Source organism: Mytilus galloprovincialis, chromosome 7 (genome assembly GCF_965363235.1).
Source record: "Mytilus galloprovincialis chromosome 7, xbMytGall1.hap1.1, whole genome shotgun sequence".
Classification (NCBI taxonomy): Eukaryota; Metazoa; Mollusca; class Bivalvia; order Mytilida; family Mytilidae; genus Mytilus; species Mytilus galloprovincialis.
Genome location: NC_134844.1, coordinates 85,101,243 through 85,123,318, shown reverse-complemented (window position 1 = coordinate 85,123,318; position 22,076 = coordinate 85,101,243). Strand labels below are relative to the sequence as shown.

Genomic DNA, 22,076 nt, shown 5'->3' with positions numbered 1-22,076 from the left:
TAATTAAAATCAATATAATCAGGTGAAATAGCTTGTTTTATGCATATTTCAATACCTCAGTTCCCTCTCAACAGTTTTTGGTTGTTTTCCCCTTTTAGTATTTGTTAAATTTCAGTTTTGGAAAAATTGTGCAAAATTTATATTTTAACTCAAATAAGAAATATTTGGCATGAGTAAGTTTTATCCTGTTCAGTACAACAGTCAAAATTTCACACAACATTTCATTGCAGATAATTATCACAACTGGAAGTTAACTAATCTTTTGCACTTTTTTTATCCTGTGTACAAGCTTTAGAAACCATGTAACCTCAAGTTTCTAAAAATTCTATCTTGTCTATAGAAACTTCAAATTAAAAAAAGAATGGTGCTTTGAAATACCACAGATATATGTTTATGACCCAGAAATATTGCCATAATATTTTAATTAAAATTTTTTTTTACTGCATTGCATGTGCAAAGATCCTAGATGTCTTTGAAATATTTTTATCATTGGATTAAAATCAGATGTCTCATTGATACTTTTAATTATGTAACATTTTTTCTTTATTTTCCCCTGATTATTTAATTACGAACACACATGCATTTGAAAAATTTGTTAATAATTAAGAAAATATGAATAAATTGCATAAAATCCTCATCAAACAGTGGAGACAGATTATGGGGTAATGATTTTGTTATTGTTTACCAATCTGTTACCCCATGCTAATCCATTATCTCACCAGTAAACGGGAACCAGATGTTAGACACTTTGGGGGTCTAATCTGCTTATCTGTCCATTTTTCGATTTTCCTTCTACACATTTTCATCTCAGTTGCTATTTGGGTGAGTTATTAATATTTATATGTATAATGTGTTGTGAAATGAAAAGTTTTAACAGTAATTTTTATAATTAAAAGAGAAAAAAAGTATGCATAAAGGTTTTAAAAAGAATGAAAGATTGAAATTTATAATATTTATTTCAGAAGCTTTTTTAGGCTTTGAACTATTTTTCATATGCTGGAGAGGTTATATTTAAAAGCATGTTAAAAAATGAAAATGAGAGGATGTCGGATGATATATTTTGAATATTATGCACTAATTGAGGACAGTCTTGACACAAATAAGGGACATCAATAAGATACTGGAATTAAATGGCAAATATTTGACTTCAGTTGAAATTACTTGCCCTATATATATATATAAAAACTACTAGTTACACTAAATTTCTTTTAAAATCTGACATGGTTGATTATTATTTTAAACTGTGTTGACTATTTTCATTAATTTTGTTTTAGTGAAAATTGCAGGGGTGATTAATTGCAAAATAAGTACTATGAGGCTTGATTTAATAAATACCAGTCTTACTAAAATAATTACACATTATTAATAGTATTGTACTTGGCTGAATTTCTGCAATATATTACACAGTACTTAGTACTTGAAAGATTCTAGACATGTATCAAGTCTTATGGTATGTTATTAATTAGCTGTCTTTCTCTATATATTTGATACATGTGTAGGTGATGCCAATACCTAACAGTGTAGATTTATTGGTTACAGTGCAATCTGGATACTTCTCCACTTTCAATTGGCTACAGTGCAATCTGGATAACTTTTCATGTTTTACTGGTTACAGTGCAGTCTGGATAACTTTCCTTGTTTTACTGGTTAAAGTGTAATCTGGATAACTTTCCTTGTTTTACTAGTTAAAGTGTAATCTGGATGACTTTCCTTGTTTTACTGGTTAAAGTGTAATCTGGATAATTTTTCTTGTTTTACTAGTTACAGTGCAATCTGGATAACTTTCCTTGTTTTACTGGTTACAGTGCAAACTGGATAACTTTCATTGTGTTAGTTTTAACATATTTATTTATAGTGGATTGGGAAACAAGTAATTGCAACTTATATTAATCCCTTTTAATTTCTACTTTGTGGTTGCGAGTGCTGTCTTGTAGCGTCATTAGCCTGCTCTTTTTCAAAATCTACAAGGATGTCTTATACGTCATACAAGAAATATGGCTCACTATTAACATGGGTCAGCCATTTATCATCCCTTCCAAGGGACTATCATCTTTTTTCAAGACTATACTCCCAAATGTGTCAAGGGAGAGCTGAAATTTTCTCTGCGGATCGGGCATTGAACCAGGAACCTTTGTGCTAGTAGATTGATGCGCTAACCACTACACCACGGCTCTCTTCATCGTGTTACTGGTGACTAGTTACAGTCATGACTCATGACAGTGTAATCTAGATAACTTTTCATGTTAACTTATGGATGTTATTTGAGTTGATAAGTAGTATTTAAAGTTGCTGTACATGTACTAAGTTTTGGTTAATCAGAAATTAATTTATTTGAAATACCCCAGGTTCATTGATATTAAATGGAGTACCAATTTTGAAGATTTCTTGGAAAGTAGGTTTTAATTATATTTTGGAGTTTAGTATGACGTCCATTATCACTGAACAAGTATACATTTTTGTTTAGGGGCTAGCTGAAGCACACCTCCGGGTGCAGGAGTTTCTAGCTGCATTGAAGACCCATTGGTGGCCTTTGGCTGTTGTCTGCTCTTTGGTCGGGTTGTTGTCTCTTTGACATATTCCCCATTCTCAATTTTATTTAATTTCTTACATATGATTGATAAAATACAATTTTTTTATGGTTTTGAGCAAATGATAAGACCATTTAATAAGACACCCCTCACAATAGCAAAAAACTGACACCTGCTAATATAGATGATTCAACAGTAGTTTGATTTGGTAATAAATTATCTTATAATACTTAATTGCCAGTTCATCATGTTCATATGGTAAACAGTGATTATGTTTCTCTTTTATTTGAATCAATCAAGAAATTTTCCCATTGATAAGGGCCTGGATACATATATGGTGTAAAGAGAATAGAGCAAAAACAGGCTAACTTTGACTTTATGGTTTAATTTTACAAATATGACCAATGGAAAATTGTCTCATTTGCGCTCATACCACATCTTCTTATATATATTTCTAAGAAATGAAAAAAGAGAGAAAAATTGCCTCAAAAAATTAAAAAAAAAATGCTTTGATGCTGAAATATAACGAAAAATAGAGAATTTTACAGGAAAACAATAAAAGAATAGGATAACAATTAATCTAAATGAATCATATATGTAGACCCCCATCCATATCCCGATTAATTAGAGATAATTCAAAGAAAAAGGATACCTTATTATACATATATTACATAATATGTGTTCACTGCGGAGATCAGTAGTTTGACAGTTGGTTAATTAGCATCATACTTACAAGAATGTTGAATTGTTTATTTATATATCTTAGTGTGGGAGGAACGGTCTATTACGCTTTCTTTCATCAAGTGGAAAAGAAATTAGCGAAGGTTTAGAATTTCCAAACATTTGCATATTGTTGGTTTGTTCATGTTGTTTCAGTGGAAGGTTTAAAGTTTTTTAATAAGATAGTAATGGAATCTTGTCTACTCTGGAAAACTTATATTTTCATTATTTTACTTTTTATTATTATACAATATTGATGTGAAGTCTTTTCAGGTTCAATGATAGTAGTATTATTTTGACTACAATACTTCCATGTTCAAATGTTATATAACTTGACTTTGAGATTAATTACATTAGGCAAAAGGGGATGGTGAAGGCAGTAAAGCTAATTAATGGGAGAAACCACATTCAAATAAAAAACTATATAAGAAAAAATCTATCATAACTTTGATGTGAAAATGTAAAAGTCTTCATATTTCTGCTGTTTGTCAAAATTTAACATCTTTCACTTAGCAGTAATTGAATTGCACCAAGGATTTGTATAGTTTAATCCTTGATTTCACTTAAGATTTCACCAGTGATTCAAGCCAAGATGATGATTCATAAAGTGTATAAAACACATTCCTTCAGGTTTTATAAATGAAGAATATACTATATGTCATGTGAAATTAAATTTGATAGTGAATAAAATTGAGAATGGAAATGGGGAATGTGTCAAAGAGACAACAACCCGACCAAATAAAAAACAACAGCAGAGGGTCACCAACAGGTCTTCAATGTAGCGAGAAATTCCCGCACCTGGAGGTTTCATCAGTATGTTTTTGTAATGAATATTAGCTTTTGTATTGTCTATTGTGTGTGTAGTTTGTTATTTCACATCTTTATCCTATGATAGTGATTATAAAATCTTGAGAAACTAGATAGTCAGTTGAATCAAGGAGGTTATATTAGACTAACCTCCTTGGTTGAATGTTTCAGTTGAGTTGATAGTCAAAATGAAGATATCATTAGTATCATATGTCTAGACTCTAGAAGTAATATATATATAGCGGGACGGCTGCAGTGCAGGCGATTTGGTGTCACGATATCACAGTAGCATGGGTTCGAATCCCGGCGAGGGAAGAACCAAAAATTTGCGAAAGCAAATTTACAGATCTAACATTGTTGGGTTGATGTTTAGACGAGTTATATATATATATATATGTGATCAATATTGGACCCCCCCCCTTTTTAAACTTGATATTGCACAATCATACATTGTATATATTTATATAAAGATAAATTTCCTAATTATTTTTTCATTGTAAATATTAAAATTTGACTAAAATGAATATTTTAGTACTCTTATATCTTAACTGTAAAACTAGGAAGAAGAAATACCATGCTAAAATTTTTCTCAATACAAAAATAAGGATATGTTACTATCCACCAGACGTCCAGAGTTCAAATGACCTGGATATAAGCAATTACATAAATTAGCATCTCTTCAGCTTAAGCTGTCACAGATAGCTTATTCTTCATCTCAAGTAAAAGATGATTGCAATACTCTCTATTGGTAAAAACAACAGGTGCGAACAATTATCAACATGATTATATCATACATGTAGATACCAATGTTATAACGAACATCTAGTCAGCAATTATTCAATAGAATGCAGCAGATTTTTTCCTAAAGCTTCAATCAATATACATTGTAATTTCCAACATTTTCACTACTAGAACTCTCTAGAGAATGGTAATACTTGTCGAAGTCTTTCTGTAGAATAACAATGATTGAAAGGTATTACATGCCAGTGTTTTTGAAAAAGGTAGACTTGACAAAAATGTGTCAGGATTTTTCCTCATTTTTTGCCAGATTTATACTTAAGATTAAGAAGATATATTACTGTCAATCAACCAGCGCTTGCAAAAACTCATTAACACTTGTAATAACATTATATATATCTTTCTTCTTTAAATAACATTGTGCTTCTATAAATAAAACAAATGCATTTTTACAGAGGCATCATATTTTATGGAAATAATCATATAATAGAAATCACTTGCAGAGTTTGTGAACTTTTTTGCATCATTTCATACATGATATAAAATGCATTTATACACAACATACCCGTAGCCAGGGGGGTTTCGGGGGGTTCGTCTCAGTAGACCGTTGGTTTTCCCGTTTGAATGGTTTTACACTAGTAATTTTGGGGCCCCTTTATAGCTTGTTGTTCGGTGTGATCCAAGGCTCCGTGTTGAAGGCCGTACATTGACATATAATGGTTTACTTTAATAAATTGTTATTTGGATGAAGAGTTGTCTCATTGGCATTCATACCACATCTTCCTATATCTATTTACAGTAAACAGACAAAAACTTTACTGTGGGATACAGATCAATTAATCTATGATGCACAAGTTTTTCAGGAGTTAAATAATTGCTGTGGGATTTCCAATTAACCTGAAATTACTGTACAGTTGTCATAATTTAGCTATAAATCCCCCCCTTGAAATCAAATAAGCACTGTTAAAGTCAACGTTTTGTTCAAATTGTGACTGTTAAAGTCAAGTTCATGAGTCCAACGGAAATTCCTGGCTACGGGCCTGCACAAAACAGTGATTGAGTTTAAACTTCTTGATGTCTTTGACTGTAGGAGATTCACTCTGAAATACCTCTCTGTATTCACATGGTATTAGTATATTATTATGACAGAGATGTAAATTAAAGTGTTATGCACTTAACATTAGCTGCAATTACCCTGTGTAAACTTTTCTTACACATGATGACAAGGAGATATGGAAGACTTCATTAAACAGAGTGATTCAACATTTTTCAAAAAGTCAACCTTAAAAAGCCTAGTATATTCATGATATTAAAGCCGTGAATATTTTATCAAAGACTATAAAATAAACTGTGATTAGCATCTAAATTCCTCAAAAATTTAAAAAAACGAAAATGAATGTTTAAAGAGACAACTACTGACGAGATTGGTGACTTGAAACATAAAATATAAAGCTCTCATTCTCCTCCCAATAATCAACATGTGAAATGAAAAAAGGGTATAGAAATAGTTCAGAAAATTTCTGGCTTTGTATGCCAAAAACCAAAGAACCAAATATATGTGCATTAATCTCAGGGAAACTGCATCAGAAGAATGCATTATTGTCATTTTGTTTATTTTCTTTGGTTACATCTTCTGACATCAGACTCGGATTTCTCTTGAACTGAATTTTAATGTGCGTATTGTTATGCGTTTACTTTACTACATTGGTTAGAGGTATAGGGGGAGGGTTGAGATCTCACAAACATGTTTAACCCTGCCGCATTTTTGCGCCTGTCCCAAGTCAGGAGCCTCTGGCCTTTGTTAGTCTTGTATTATTTTAATTTTAGTTTCTTGTGTACAATTTGGAAATTAGTATGGCGTTCATTATCACTGGACTAGTATATATTTGTTTAGGGGCCAGCTGAAGGACGCCTCCGGGTGCGGGAAATTCTCGCTACATTGAAGACCTGTTGGTGACCCTCTGCTATTGTTTTTTATTTGGTCGGGTTGTTGTCTCTTTGACACATTCCCCATTTCCATTCTCAATTTTATTATGTGGTCACTACATAATATATGCAACTGTATTACAGGGAAGAGTGTTATTTATTAACTTAATCTATTGTTTATTTTTAGGCTTGTACATTAAACCATCAAAATGTCTGACACAGAAGAAGCCCCCACACAGTAAGTACTGTTCTAAAAAAATATTTACTGAGAAAACTTTCTCATATTAATGGATGGGAAAAGGTTCATAATTTTTTGGTGTAATTTGCAGGAATTTATGGGAATGAAATGGACATTGTTTGTCTACTTTCAGAAATCTTGAGTTAATCATTATTAACATGATTAATAAGGACTGTCTGTTTTCAAAAAAAAATATCTTTAATTAATCATTATTAACATGGTTAAAAAGGACTATTTTCTAAAATAAAAAATTAAGAAAAGATTTATATATGCTTATACAGAGCATTTTGTGAGATGTATTAATGCAAGTAAACTGATCTTGGAACTAAGGGGAGATAACAAACAATGAATTATATCTTCCTACTTGGAAAACATAATCTTCAAGGTCTGATATTTATAAATGCTGGATTCACTTAAAATTTCATTTTACACGTTATTCAACATGCATATATTAATATATATTTATATTAGATGTTTTTCTTTTGCATTTATGTCTGTCATGTATGTATAATATATTTAATATATAATCCTCCTGTTTTGTGTTTTCCTTGTACAGTGAAGAAACTCAAGAAGTGTAAGTGACCAAATGTCAGTGTGCTCCAAAATCTTCCTATTTAGAAATCTTTTCCTTCATTCATCTTCTGATCATGCATTGAATCTATCCCTTATCCATTTTTAGGCCAAAACTTATCATCGATGCTTTCCCTATTATATTCATTGAATCTATCTTCTATCTATTGAAGCTATTATTCCTAAAATGGTAAAGAGATCTCTTTCCTTTATTCATTTCCATATCATGCATTACTCTTCCCTTACTCATTTTAAAGCTTAATATTTCTTCTGAGTCAAACCTTTTCTCAACCATACCTTGCATTTCAGTCATTTCTTGAATACTGTTTGAGTGTTGTAGGTTACCAGATAAACCAGTCAATTCTAGAATACTGCTTGGGTGTTGTAGGTTACCAGATAAACCAGTCAATTCTAGAATACTGCTTGGTTATTGTAGATTCAGAGCTTTGATGCTTGCTGCAAAAGTATTAGGTCGCAACAATAAACTGGTTACCAGTCATTCACTTGGTAAACAGTTTGACACAAACCCTAATATCAGTCTTACTATGGAGCTGGCACTTTGAAGAAACTCATGATACATATATTTAGTTTGTTATGATACTGTGAAACTTTTACACAAATGAGTAAATTGATAAGACACACTTTGATTTATTACATTTTCATTTGAATCAACTGAAAATATTTATCTATTTTCTAGATATATAATATTTACTTGATATATTTTAGAAATACATTGTAATAGAATAATTGTGGTGTTTGGTCAAAGTGGAGATAACTCTTAGTCATTATAGTTTAGCTTTAAATGTAGTACAATATTTTTCTAGGTATATACTAATAAATGTAATGTACTAACTTTTAGTGAGACTCGCAGAGCCCCGTAAGTCTAATAAAGTTGACATATATATCATCAGATATTGTTGGCAAACTGCTCGTCAAGTCCTTCTTACAAAAATGAATTAATGTTGTACATTTGAAGGAATAAATTCTGCTAATTCATCTGCAAACAGATGTTTTCTGTTATGATTAAATGCCAATATGGTTCAAAGAAATACAACTGTTGGACCCTTCTTTATATATAAAAACCTACTTTATTATTTATATTTTTATTTTTCAATACAATGTACCAACAAAAGGTCAAACAAGGTTAAGATTTTGAACTTCAATCCTACATTATTTCTATTTAGATAATGAAGGTTTTTCTGTTCTTATATAGAGATTTAAAATTGGACCAACAATATACAGATCTTCATATTCAATATGGCCTAATAATCCAATATTTTAATTAGTGACATTTTGATCAAGTTTGATATTTATAATATTATCTTTTCCCCATTCAAATCATGAAATTAGAGCGGTTTGCCAATAGTATTTTATTCTAGCATTTAAAAGTTTGAAATGCAATATCTGAAATGCATTATGCAGTTTTGTATGAGGCACAAATTAAGTTAAGATTATTGTATTTAATGACCTCTTCAAATATTTCAAGACCTTTAAAATTTGAATTTAGTCTTTGAGGACCTCCTTTGATAATACAGGACCTCCATGCTTCGATTGAATATATCCTGGAATATTTCAAGACCTCCATAATTCGATTTGTGGATATTTTGAAATTGATTTCAGGATATCTGGAAATTGAATTGTGGAAGTCCTGAAATAATTCAGGATGTCCCTAATTCTTACGGAGATCCTGAAATCAAATTATTGAAGTCTTTAAATATTTAGGAGCTCTATAAATACAAGAATTTTTAACTAAATCAGTCTCAAAGTTTTGACAGATTTTGAATTTTATATTCATGCATCTGATTTGTGAAAAAGAAATGGGTCAGACCATGAATTAATTGCTTGTGTCTGAAGTAGGTAGAAATTGAAGTGTTTATATTGATAAGAGTGTTGGGATAAGTTTGAATAATTTCTGCGGCCAAATTTAATTCTCAACCTTTTTACAAAGATGGACTTGAATAAATCTGAGTGAATATTCCAGAAACAAAATAAGTGTTCTTGATACTGAAATATATCCAATTTGTTTCTATCATAGACACTTTTTCAAATCTGGACACTTTGTCTTACTTTTTCTGCCGAATGTTCAGAAAGGATCATAATTTTTTTTTTTTGACTTTGTGAGAGAAAAATTTGTTGAGAATTTTGGATGGCTTCAGAGGTATACATGCGCTTTTTGCTTAATATAAATGCATATATTGATTACTGCGTATTGGTTGAAAAGTTTTTAAAAAAGCATGAGATGTAGAAAAAAAATGTGTGTCTCTGTGTTAAAGGGGGTAGTGAGTGTTTGAGATCAACTGCTCTGTTCAATAGTTAACATGGTTAATATATATTTCTTAAGATGAAAATAAAACATAGATAGAGGTTGTTAAAGGACAAAAAAAAATTTTAAGTTTAGGAAAATTATTTTTTACATCAATGACTGACACACTACTGAATATTATTTCAAAAGCCTACACATTTCCTAATCATATAGAAAATTTGAAGAAGAAAAAAAGTTAAAAATATCTACAGTATTCTTAACAACTGTTTCAATGAATCATAGGACTTTCTTGCTTATAAATTTCTTCTTAATCTTTCTCTATATAGCTGCATGATTTTGGGCTTTTATGTGATATTTGCATTTGTTCAATTATACATGCTATTTGCATAAATAATGTTTTGCGCATTTTGCTATACATTTTTTTTTGTAATTTTAAAATTATGCTGTTGTCAAAATTCACTCTTTATTGACTGAAATTAGCAAAAAGGTAGCTTATATGTAATATCACTTTCTGTTTGCTTATTATTAGCTAAAAAATAGTTGCTAGAAATTTGCAATAATTGATAGGCAAAACTGTAGCAAATAATTGCTTTGACAGTTAAATAGACAGTTGCTTAGAAACACTCTTAGCTTATTTATAGTTTTACTAGCATTTTGTTATCATTTCTTACATACATGACATAATATTATTATTAAGTATTTTTTTACAACATTTTTTTTCTTTCTTCATTCATAAAACTTTTATGTCAGTTCAGAATTTTGTATTTTGAAATAATTTTATGCTTGACTTATTTTACAGACCTGAAAATGAAGCTAAGCTAGCTATGGAGGTAAGTTGTGACAGCATCATAACACTAAATAGATATAAGAAGATGTGGTATGAGTGCAAATGAGACAATTTATAAAAGTTAACCCATTATAGGTCAAAGAACAGCCTTCGACGATGATCTTTTGTTCACATTGAACAGCAAGCTATAAAGGTCCCAAAAAAATTAATAGTTTAAAACAATTCAAACAGGAAAACCAAATCTATATAAAAAAATAGAATAACATCATCTATAACAGGAAAACAACAAAAGAACAGTAAACTACAAAAAAAAAAAACATGACAGGAATACAGTACAAACAAATGTAAGACCATGCAGCAGAGAGAAATACATAAATAAATAAGATAATAGTACATTTCAACAGTTCGTGGTACAAAACTGCAAGTCCAGGGTCGAGTTCAATATCGTAGCAGCTACGTAGCTGCTAACAATATTTATGTTACAACTAGTCTATAGCTACACGTTCAATAGTCAAAATCTACGTAGCTGCTACGATATTGAACGCAGCCCAGATAAAACAAAAATGATGCTTAAGCCATCAATGCCACCGAAATTGTGATGTTCTTATGAATACATTACAAATCATGCCACCGAAATTGTGATGTTCTTATGAATACATTACAAATCATGCCACCGAAATTGTGATGTTCTTATGAATACATTACAAATCATGCCACCGAAATTGTGATGTTCTTATGAATACATTACAAATCATGCCACCTAAATTTGCATGTTTTGTTTAACAAGACAATTTGACCCATGTTTTTATATTGAGCATTGTATAAAAATTCAACCAAGTGGCATGACTGGTGTGATATTATAGCAGTGAAATCGTAAGAAATACCAATATTTTCATTTACAGGAAGCAAAGGTCAGGAAAGCTGAAAGAATCCAACAGGAAATCGCAGAATTTGAAGAACAAAGAAAAGAAGAAAAAGCCAAGGAAGAGGAAGAATTACAACAATTACGTGAAAGAAGGGTAGATAACTCTTTATAGATACTTTGATTCATAATTTTCCATTCTTAGTTTTGTTACATATTACACATTGAATAATTTAATGTCTGGAACTTTACACCTTTTAAAATGGATTAAACTGATCTGAAAGGGATTTACTGCCTGTTTGATTGGGGTCTGATCCCTAATCCTTCTTATTGATTGGCCAGAATCCTGTATCCCACTTATACCATTATAATAATATTGCTTGTAATTTTATGTATACCGTCTGACTTTGTTTCCCTTTTTCACACAAAATTATTTGACTTTTCACTTGTCAGACTTAGAAAAAATCGGTCAATCCAGCATCATGCTTTCATCCCAAAGAGACCCAGCAACTTTAGGGATAGTGATGCGGCGGTGGCGTTAGCTAACTTCTTAAAAGCTTTATATTTTAGAAGGTAGAAGACCTGGATGCTTCATACTTTGTATATAGATGCCTCATGTTACAAACTTTCCGTCAGTCACATGTCCAATGTCCTTGACCTCATTTTCATGGTTCAGTGACTACTTGAAAAAAAAGTGTAAATTCTCTCTTATTATAAGTAATTGGATAACTATGTTTGGTATGTGCGTTCCTTGCAAGGTCCTCATGCCTGTCAGACAGTTTTCACTTGATCTCGACCTCATTTCATGGATCAGTGAACAAGGTTAAGTTTTGGTGGTCAAGTCCATATCTCAGATACTATAAGCAATAGGTCTAGTATATTCGGTGTATGGAAGGACTGTAAGGTGTACATGTCCAACTGGCAGGTGTCATCTGACCTTGACCTCATTTTCATGGTCCATTGCTAAGTGTTTGTGTTTTGGTCTCTTTTTCTTAATTTATAAGCAATAAGTCAACTATATTTGTTGTATTGAAGAAGTGTTAGCTGTACATGTCTGCCTGGCATGGTTCATTTGACCTTGACCTCATTTTCATGGTTCATTGATCAATGTTTTGTTTTCTTGGTTAATGTTGAGTTTATGTGACAGTTGTAATAAAGCTTTATATTCAGGTTTATCAACATAATATCAATGATTAGTAAAGAAGGCGAGACATTTCAGCGTGTGCACTCTTGTTTATTATAAGCACTTAACATGGGAATTTTTTTTAATGAAACAAGTTAAGATATATACTCAGTTTTTAGGTGTAACTTTATAGATATGTCAAAGGAAAGCCGTTCTCAGTCTATATCGGTACCAATATATTTGCTTTAGTTTTCTTTCGATGTGTTCTTATTATGAGTGTTCATATTGGATGATAAAATTGAGAATGGAAATGGGGAATGTGTCAAAGAGACAACAACCAGAGTTACCCGACCATAGAACAGACAACAGCAGAAGGTCGCCAATAGGTCTTCAATGCAGCGAGAAATTCCAGTACCCAGAGGAGTCCTTCAGCTGGCCCCTAAACGAACATAACTATTTCAGTTATAATGGACATCATAGTATGCATACTATGTTTTTTAATTTTAGGAACAAAGAAAAGTAGAGCGAGCAGAAGAAGAAGAAAGATTAACTAAACTTAGAGTTGAAGAAGATATTAGAAGGAGACAGGAAGAAGTAAGTCTTTTTTTCTCCTCTTTTCTTCCTTTCCGTCTTTGAGCATATGGCTCAATATCTTTAATTGTTTTTCCATAGGCGATAATGGTAACGTTTTTTCCTGTAGCTCAGTCCATATCGTAAACTTGGATATGTATGATAGCTCGTTTCGAAGCTGTGACATTTTCACATATGTGGTTAAATTTTCGGGGTACGAAGTGAGATTACTTTTTCCGTAAATTAGCAAACCCCGAACATCCTTTTGTGATGCGGCTCCTTGTGGTAAAATATCCCCTTTTTAACACAATAAGTTCTTTGAAAATTTAATACTTTGAACACATTCAATAGCTCCATAGTTTTTACACATTTATTCTATGTTCCTCTACTTTCCTAATCACCACAAATAATTAAGTTCAGTCATTTGTTAAAAATAGAAACATGTCCAATATCACTACACAGAGATTTTTTCTTTACACGTGACTTTTGAGTTCCTCATTTCAAGGCGCATTAGGGATGTTGTCCCATATTGCAATCCATAGTTCTGATTTTTCCAAATATTTTTATGTGATCTTCATCGGTATGACATTCTGAATAAATCTGTGTATTTTTGTCCATTTCTGAAAAAAAATAAAGTTGTTTCAGCACTATAAGGCAATGACACTTTTATCGCTATATTTATTTATTTTGAATACAAAGTGTATGCATAATTAATTTCTTACAGTATACCTTCACTAGTCAAAAGAAGGACAAAACATCTGAATGTAACCTTAAATTACAACACACAGACCCTGTTAAAGCATTCAATAAAATTTTCTGGTGCCTAAAAGTGCATTTTGACAGAGAAATTATGCAAAAATGAAGATTTCATTAGAAAAACACCAAAATACTTCATTATTCTAGCCAGTGGAAACCTGGTATTTTATACTGTAGAAACCACTATAAACTACTGTAAAAGTCATTTGAATCATATAATTAGAGTGCAATGAAGTGCAAATTTTCAAAACTTGTTCTTTCACATAATTGTATTTGAGAAAAAATGTTTTTTACATGTATTTCAGTGAAAATCTTTTATCAGTGAGATATCGGCATGAGGTTTTAAAGGAAACATTGTGACATCACACGTAATATGGCGTCATTAAATAACAACATATCAAAATAATGCTAATTATAGTTTGCAGTGTTACATGAGGAACAGTTGCTTCAAGGTTTAACTTGAAATATGGAGTCGAAAAGATCAGTAACCAAGCATTTTCATTTAATGCCAAGACCATAGCAACAGTTTTCATATCAGTATATTTTTAACATACCGACTGTAATTTGAATTGCATAAATACCATAAATAAACAATTTAGAGCTTGCAAAATAAAACAAAATGCTTACCAGTTATTCAGGACCTTTTAAAACCTCTAGTTTGTCATCTCAGGTTAAAAAGTAATGATATGTCTGGAACTGAAATAAGACAAAAAAATTACTCAGGCTGTGTTATTATTTGGTTTAAATACATAAGTATTATTGAGAGAGCAAAAATCAAATTCTTGAACGTTTTATCGCAAAGAAAGAAAAATGCTTCTCCCTTGTGGCTTATCAACCTTCATTTAAATCTTTTATATTAGAAGCAACGAGTGGTAGCTAACTAGCTTAATAGTTGAAAAGGTGCAGCAATATTGTTTTCCAAAGGTTTGTTGACCCTCCCCCTTTTTCACTGAGAAAAGACAATATCTTGTGATTTGCTAGTGTGCATTACAAATAATAATTCATGATTTCTTTAATACATGTACATGTTTGTCTGTTTATTAACTGCATATGATATCTACTGACTGACCATGGGTCAAATTATTGGATAAAAGCACATGATGATGATGTATTTCACTTTACTCGTATGGAGTGTGTTATCTCCCTTGATTATCAGTTATTCCTGTAAACCGGAGTGATAATTACATAACAAAGACTGTATTGTGTCATGTTTACTTACAGATAAATCTATTATGTTAGTTCATGCCTTTTTCAATTCATAAACAAATTCCTTTCGGATCTCTCGGGGGTGTAAACAAAGTTAGAATTGTGCCTAAAAAAAGTGTTCAGCCCCGTGCCTGTAATGCTTTCTAAAAGCGAAAATTTCATTGAGTATCTGCTGGTATTTATCTATAATGGTTATCTGAAATCATCTGGGATATCTAGGTATAAATAAAAAAATACTTACCATCATTTTCACAATTTTCCCGGGTGTACAAGGTGAAATCATCCATAGATCACTCTGGAAACTTCTGATTTATCTTTTGTAAATTGGCTCAATATCTTTAATTGTTTTTCCATAGGCGATAATGGTAACGTTTTTTCCTGTAGCTCAGTCCATATCGTAAACTTGGATATGTATGATAGCTCGTTTCGAAGCTGTGACATTTTCACATATGTGGTTAAATTTTCGGGGTACGAAGTGAGATTACTTTTTCCGTAAATTAGCAAACCCCGAACATCCTTTTGTGATGCGGCTCCTTGTGGTAAAATATCCCCTTTTTAACACAATAAGTTCTTTGAAAATTTAATACTTTGAACACATTCAATAGCTCCATAGTTTTTACACATTTATTCTATGTTCCTCTACTTTCCTAATCACCACAAATAATTAAGTTCAGTCATTTGTTAAAAATAGAAACATGTCCAATATCACTACACAGAGATTTTTTCTTTACACGTGACTTTTGAGTTCCTCATTTCAAGGCGCATTAGGGATGTTGTCCCATATAAGGTGAAGTCCATTTGAGCGATATAAATCTTCCAATATGAATTATTAAATATCCAAATTTCATATGTAGTATCTGATTGTTATACAACCGCCAAAAGAATGTTCTGTTGTCTAATGCTATCATGTTGTCTGTGGCGTCGTAAGAAGATGCATTTAGTTTCCGGACAATAACTTTAGTTCAAGTGAATGGATCTCTATAATTTTGACCAGAAGTTTCAATAACACAAAAGGAAAGTTGGGATTAATTTTGGGGGGTTAGGAATAAGGGTCCTTCTATGTCATTTTAACTTTTCTGCTTAGTCAGTTTGATAGAAACTATACATGTATAAGGCAAAATGTTTTGAAACATTTTTGGAATAATAGTTTGAGTCCCTTCTTTATTTATTTATTCCATTTTAGAGAGAAAGACAAGCAAGGAAGTTGGAAGAAGAACAGAAAAGAAAAGAAGAGCGAGAAAGAAGAAGGAAAGAACAAGAAGATAGATTGAAATTATGTAGAAGGCCAAATTTTGTTATCACAAAGAAAGCTGATGGTGGAGAAGAAGAGGTATGATTGGATATAATTAAATACAGATGCATTGTGGGATAGTAATGAGTTGCATGATGGGAAATTATTAAATACAGATGAATTGTGGGATAGGGTGCAGATGTATGATGGGAAATTATTACATACAGATGAATTGTGGGATAATAATGAAAGGCATGATGGGAAATTGTAACATAAAAATGAACTGAGGGATTGGGGTACAGATGTATGATGGGAAATAATTACAAACAGATGAGTTGTGGGATAGGGTAAAAATGCATGATGGGAAATTATTACATACAGATTAATTATGGGATAAATATAAGAGGCATGCTGGGAAATTATAACAAACTGATAAATTGTTGGATTGGGGTACAGATGTATGATGGGAAATCATTACCTACAGATGAATTGTGGGATAATAATGAGAGGCATGCTGGGAAATTATAACATACTGATAAATTGTGGGATTGGGGTACAGATGTATGATGGAAAATTATAACATACAGATGAATTGTGGGATAAAAATGAATTGCATAATGGGACAAACATGTAATTATTGGGATATGGGTGCAGATGTATGATGGGAATTAATAACACAGATAAATTGTGGGATTATATTGAGATGCATGATGGGAAATTATTACAAAATTAAATTTAGACATGCTTAAGTATCTTTAAAAGACAACCATTAAAAAGTAATGAAAGCTCTCAGTCTTCACGCTTAACCACAAGTCTGACAGCCAAGGCTTGTAAAACTGGCGTCTGGCTTGTGAATTTTTTCTTGACAAGCCAACAGAACCCAGCTAAAAATTTGGTAAAATTGAACTTTGGTCTTGTTGATTCAAGTTTTAAGTGTGAAGACTGAGCTCTAACAGAACATAAAAGGGTTCAAATGCCTCAGACCTACATGTACCGGTACATGTTCTTGACAAAACATCACGTCTACAAATATTGATGCATGTATATTTATGTAGCTTAGACCATCAATTATTAAAATTATTATTTCAAGTCATAGCACATTGTTATTGTAGATTAGTGTTTGTACCTCGTTCTGTAAATAAACATATGTTTATTATCTATTCATTTTCAGAGAAGAAAAAAGGTATGGTTTCCGCTTTGCAAATTTTGAATTCCAATTGCCCTTTTCCCATTGTTTGCAAGTTTTTAATCCTCACAGAAAAAACAGAAGTTCATTCATTAATTTTTTTTGCATCAGGCTGTGCAAGAAAAGTTTCATTTCTCATGCCTATTGTTTTCTATTGTAAATTTATCGATAAGTTTTATTTTTAGAATTATTTTCATCTTTCAAAAAAAAGAAATAGTAATTTAATTTAGCTGATTAATGCACAAGAAAGTCTCAATTACAGTATCTTGAATTTAAATTATTTAAACAAAAATGGTTGTTATAAAAGAAAATTCAAATATAGCAACCGCTACAATAAGTGTAAGAAATGAAATGATTTTTGTATGGCCGTTAATAAGATTAAAATAAATAAATTGTCATTTTTTGGCTTTTTCATATGATTGTACACATTTCATGCTATTGTATTTATATCAAGGTGCTTTATAAATTAGTCTCTAAATACTTGTTAGTCTAGTAAAATCTAGTATATCTGTTTACAGAAACCTGTGACTAACAAAACACCTATTTCAAGAAAAAAAAAGTAATAAAGATATAAAGAAAAAAATGACAAATTATATTTATTTTGGTCTGAATTTTTTCAGTCAGCAGTTTACAGTTTTAAAATTTTCATACCATTTTTTTGTAAATTGGAATTAAAACAAAATAGTATCTGAAAAAAAAAATATTATAATCTGAAAAAATTGCTGAAATTCCAGTTTACAAATATCTGAACAAATGATATAAACTTATTTCATCCAAATATCTTAGGTAAAAAAATGCACTACAAATGCACCTAGGTTTTATCCAAGTCAAATATGCACTTCTGTCTAAATAAAATGCACTCCTGTGTGCTATGATTCTTGAACCTTTGGCATTTGCTATCAGTTTTCATTGGCTATTTCCTACCAATCATATTCTTCCATACATGCAAACATCTTTTGAAGGATATTTGACTCTTGTTTAATTCCTGTCACTTTCCCTTTCTGTACTCTTATGAATAATAATCAGATTATTTTATTTTGGCCTACTTCAGGCAATTGTCTTCTTTAAATATGTTATTTCATTGTATAGATGTTTCAAACAGATTCAAACATTTTTGATTGGCTTACAACAATCACATGACTGCAAAAAAAGCCTTTTTGTGCTGAGATGGCATTAAGCAAAAACCAAACATACAATAGACAACTTTCGAGTTGATGCATTTCCATCAAAAACTCTGGTTTTAGTGAACATCATTCGTGCGTTTAGGGGCATCTTCACTTCCATTTCAATGTTGAGCGAGTGGTTGGAAAATTATAATACTATATTACATGATTTATTTGTCAAACTAAATTCTCATAATTGACAATCAGCACTGCTGTCATTAGGGAATTGTGCTTAAGAACCTACGAAACAAAAATTATTTCTAGTATATCCTGCACAATGACGATCACTTAGAACGCTTGATGAAAGTTGATAGTGCAGGGATACAGGCGACCCCCTCTATCTGGTAAAGGACGTCACAAAGGCGCGTCTAATTGACAAGTTTTTTCCGGTGACGGATGAACTCGAAAGTGGTCTATTGCCTTCTTTGATATGTAATTTCATTGTATAGATGTTTCAAACTGATTCAATAATTTTGATTGGTTGACAACCATCACATGGCTACAATATGACCTTTTTGTGCGGAGGATTTAAACAAAAACCAATCATAAAATCAATCACATGGGTTTTAAAACTGATGTAGTATGAAGAGCTTCAATCATTCATACAATATTAGCTTCAGTTGATGCTTTTACTTATCTTGTTAGTTAAAAAGCTTTAGTTTTTTTTTTTTTAAATATTTACAAGGAAAAATCTTTTTTAAGGGAATATGAAAAATGATCTACTTATATTTTAAGCAATGAGTTTTGAAATGAAATAGGTCTTCTAATTGAATTTAGAGTTGTCTCATTTTCATTTTTACCACATCTTATTTAATTATACTTCTAAAATGGTTAACATGGTTTAAGAAATCAAAAACTGGGTCACCGTATTTTTCTTATGTTTTATAAAGTAAATTATTTGAGTTAGCTCCCCTTATACAAATAGTTTTCATCAAAATTTGGAATCCATCAAACCTTTTCAATCTTTTCAAAAGTAGTCAAAATAATAATAAGATACATGTATGAATGTCTGATAAAGTCTGAAATTAATTGCATTCCTGTTTCAAAATTGGCCTTTTTCTTTATAAATCTAATTTGACCATTTCCTGCCATACTCTACCCAATATGGCAGACAAATCTGACATCCAAACACTACTTTAAAGAGTATTCGCAAGTGGATATTTCTTAAATTATCTTTCACCATGTCAGTAGAATAAACAAATGAGGTGTAATGTGAGGAAAGTATGAATAGTGATCTTAAGGATGTTTGCTACTCTTGTTAAAAAAATAACAAGCTTTTTAAAAGACTATTATGAATTGATAGTATATAAATAATGAAACTAAAAAAGTAGAAAAAAATAGAGGGTCTGTGTGCTTGTTTTCGAGATATAAGCCTTTGAAAATTTGGCGGGAAATTATTATCTCTAGATTTTTCATATATTTAACATTGGCACCTTATTTGTTTCTAACACTATGAAAAAATAACAAGAATTTTATTGAAATATGGCTTTTTAAACTTTATGTAATAAAATTATAAAAAGAAAAGTAGGGGTTAGTGGGCAAAATTTATAATGACAATACATGGATAAAACCAGAGGAAAATCTGGCAAAAAATCAAAAAATGGAGGAGCAAACATCCTTAAAAGGAAGAGTAAAACGTGTCCCTTAAATCAGAATTGTTAGGAATAAGTTATTAACTAGAGCTTTCTATATGAAGTTTTCTTGCATTTGTGAAGCAGTTTTTCTAAAATTTAAATATTGAATTTACAGTAGAAGTAGAAAAGGCTAGTCAGGGTTATTTCAAAAATGATGATTTAAGTTAAGTGGCTTTCTCTTTTTCATGTATTTTCTTATTGACATAAAATTGAGAATGGAAATGGGGAATGTGTCAAAGAGACAACAACCCGACAAGAGAAATAAATTGTTCAAATATATTTGTAATTTCTGAATTATGAAATAGGTAGCAACAAATTCATTCCATGGGATAATATTTCATTTCTAGTGAAACTCAACTTGGTGCAATGAATGTATTTTTTTATGATTTACATTATCATTGTACAAAATGTTTTTAATATTTTTAGACTCATCAAAATTTTAAATTTTAAATTAAGAAAATTTTAATATTTTCAATTAAAATAGTCCATGAAACTTTCAGAACTTTTTCTGAAGAATCCTTTGAAAAAAATCTTTTAAACTTTCTAAATAAGCAGGACTACACATTCATTTTTGAAATAACCTCTTGTTCTATGCTTGTTGTTCTGATCAAGTGTTTCTTTTACATGTTTAAATTACAATAAAAGGAAAAACTAAACTTATTCTATTAACATGGTCTTATAGCAAAGTAAAAATTTATTATCCAAAGATGTACCCTAATATTGTTCAAATGTTCATAAAAATTTTGGTACATGTTCGTGACATGGCCTTATTGCAAGGGGAGGAGGTTTAAATGAAAATTCAAGAACTAATTTTATCTGGCCTTACCCATCAAACTTTGTTGTTTTTCTGAAATATACTTTATATTCTTCTACTAAGTCTGAACATCAATATACTTCTCATATAAATCTGTCAATTACCTACATCATGAATATGTAACACATATGTTAATAATCCTATTTTGCAGGTACATCTTTAAAATATTCTATTATGTTTATTTAATTTTAAGCAGTTTGAATTTTTTCATTTTGAAGTGAGGAAAATGTTCTTACCAGTTAGAGTGGTACCCAGTCATGATTTTTTACTGTTTTTTATCAGTCATACTGGTACCCAGTCACAATATTTTACTGTTTTTATCAATCAACACTTTTTTTGTTTGCAGGCTGAACAGAAGGCAGAGGACTTACAGAAATCTAAGGAACAACTAGAAGAAGAAAAACGTGCCATTTTAGCTCAAAGAATTCAGGAATTAAAACTTGATGGACTCAAATCTGATGGCTTGATTCAAAAAGCTAAGGATCTTCATGAAAAACTTCACAAATTAATGGGTGAACAATACGACTTAGAAGATAAATTCAAACGTCAACAATATGATGTAAGTTATGAGTTCTGGAGCCTCAGTGCATTAGGTTCTAGATTGTTGATTCCCATCAGTCAGTGCTGATGTATACTTTAATTTTGTGTCATTTACTTGACAAGGGTAGTCTGCATTGTTAGTCCAATGCCCCAGTCTAGTAAAATTTCATTTAGACTACTGTGGATTCATTTTTATTTGTCAGAACAGGTGAAGCACGAATTTTACTGTTCAATAAATGTCAATGCCTTGTACGTAGACATTGACAAAACCATGAAATATCAACAAAAATGCAAGTTTTCCTCAATCTATGAAAAATTGATATTCACGAAAATAAATGAATCCATAGTGGTAAATTTTTTTTAAACTTTGTTTTATTTCTGAATATTGGTCTTCAGACTTGTAGTTTGAAAAGA

At 31.0% G+C, this 22,076-nt stretch overlaps 1 protein-coding gene and 1 long non-coding RNA gene across 22 annotated transcripts in view; one reads left to right on the top strand and one right to left on the bottom strand.

The window, feature by feature from the left end:
- Nucleotides 1-22,076, top strand: part of LOC143083894 (uncharacterized) — a 31,042-nt gene that overhangs the window by 3,618 nt on the left and 5,348 nt on the right. For 4 of the 21 annotated variants that reach the window (XM_076260271.1, XM_076260274.1, XM_076260270.1 and 1 more), the window contains 9 exons: nucleotides 6,907-6,957; nucleotides 7,514-7,531; nucleotides 8,387-8,404; nucleotides 10,590-10,620; nucleotides 11,480-11,596; nucleotides 13,070-13,156; nucleotides 16,278-16,424; nucleotides 17,497-17,508; nucleotides 21,469-21,681. In XM_076260271.1, the coding sequence (XP_076116386.1) occupies nucleotides 6,929-6,957; nucleotides 7,514-7,531; nucleotides 8,387-8,404; nucleotides 10,590-10,620; nucleotides 11,480-11,596; nucleotides 13,070-13,156; nucleotides 16,278-16,424; nucleotides 17,497-17,508; nucleotides 21,469-21,681 (672 nt within the window). In that variant the 5' untranslated portion in view covers nucleotides 6,907-6,928. Of the gene's footprint in view, nucleotides 1-732; nucleotides 823-6,906; nucleotides 6,958-7,513; nucleotides 7,532-8,386; nucleotides 8,405-10,589; nucleotides 10,621-11,479; nucleotides 11,597-13,069; nucleotides 13,157-16,277; nucleotides 16,425-17,496; nucleotides 17,509-21,468; nucleotides 21,682-22,076 lie in introns of those variants that run through there. The other 17 variants (XM_076260278.1, XM_076260281.1, XM_076260276.1 and 14 more) reach the window with 9 other exon arrangements.
- On the bottom strand, nucleotides 13,447-15,873 carry LOC143083897 (uncharacterized). Its single transcript, XR_012980929.1, has 3 exons — nucleotides 15,336-15,873; nucleotides 14,516-14,584; nucleotides 13,447-13,752 (listed from the first exon to the last, which is right to left on the bottom strand). It is a non-coding gene; the product is annotated as an uncharacterized LOC143083897 (long non-coding RNA).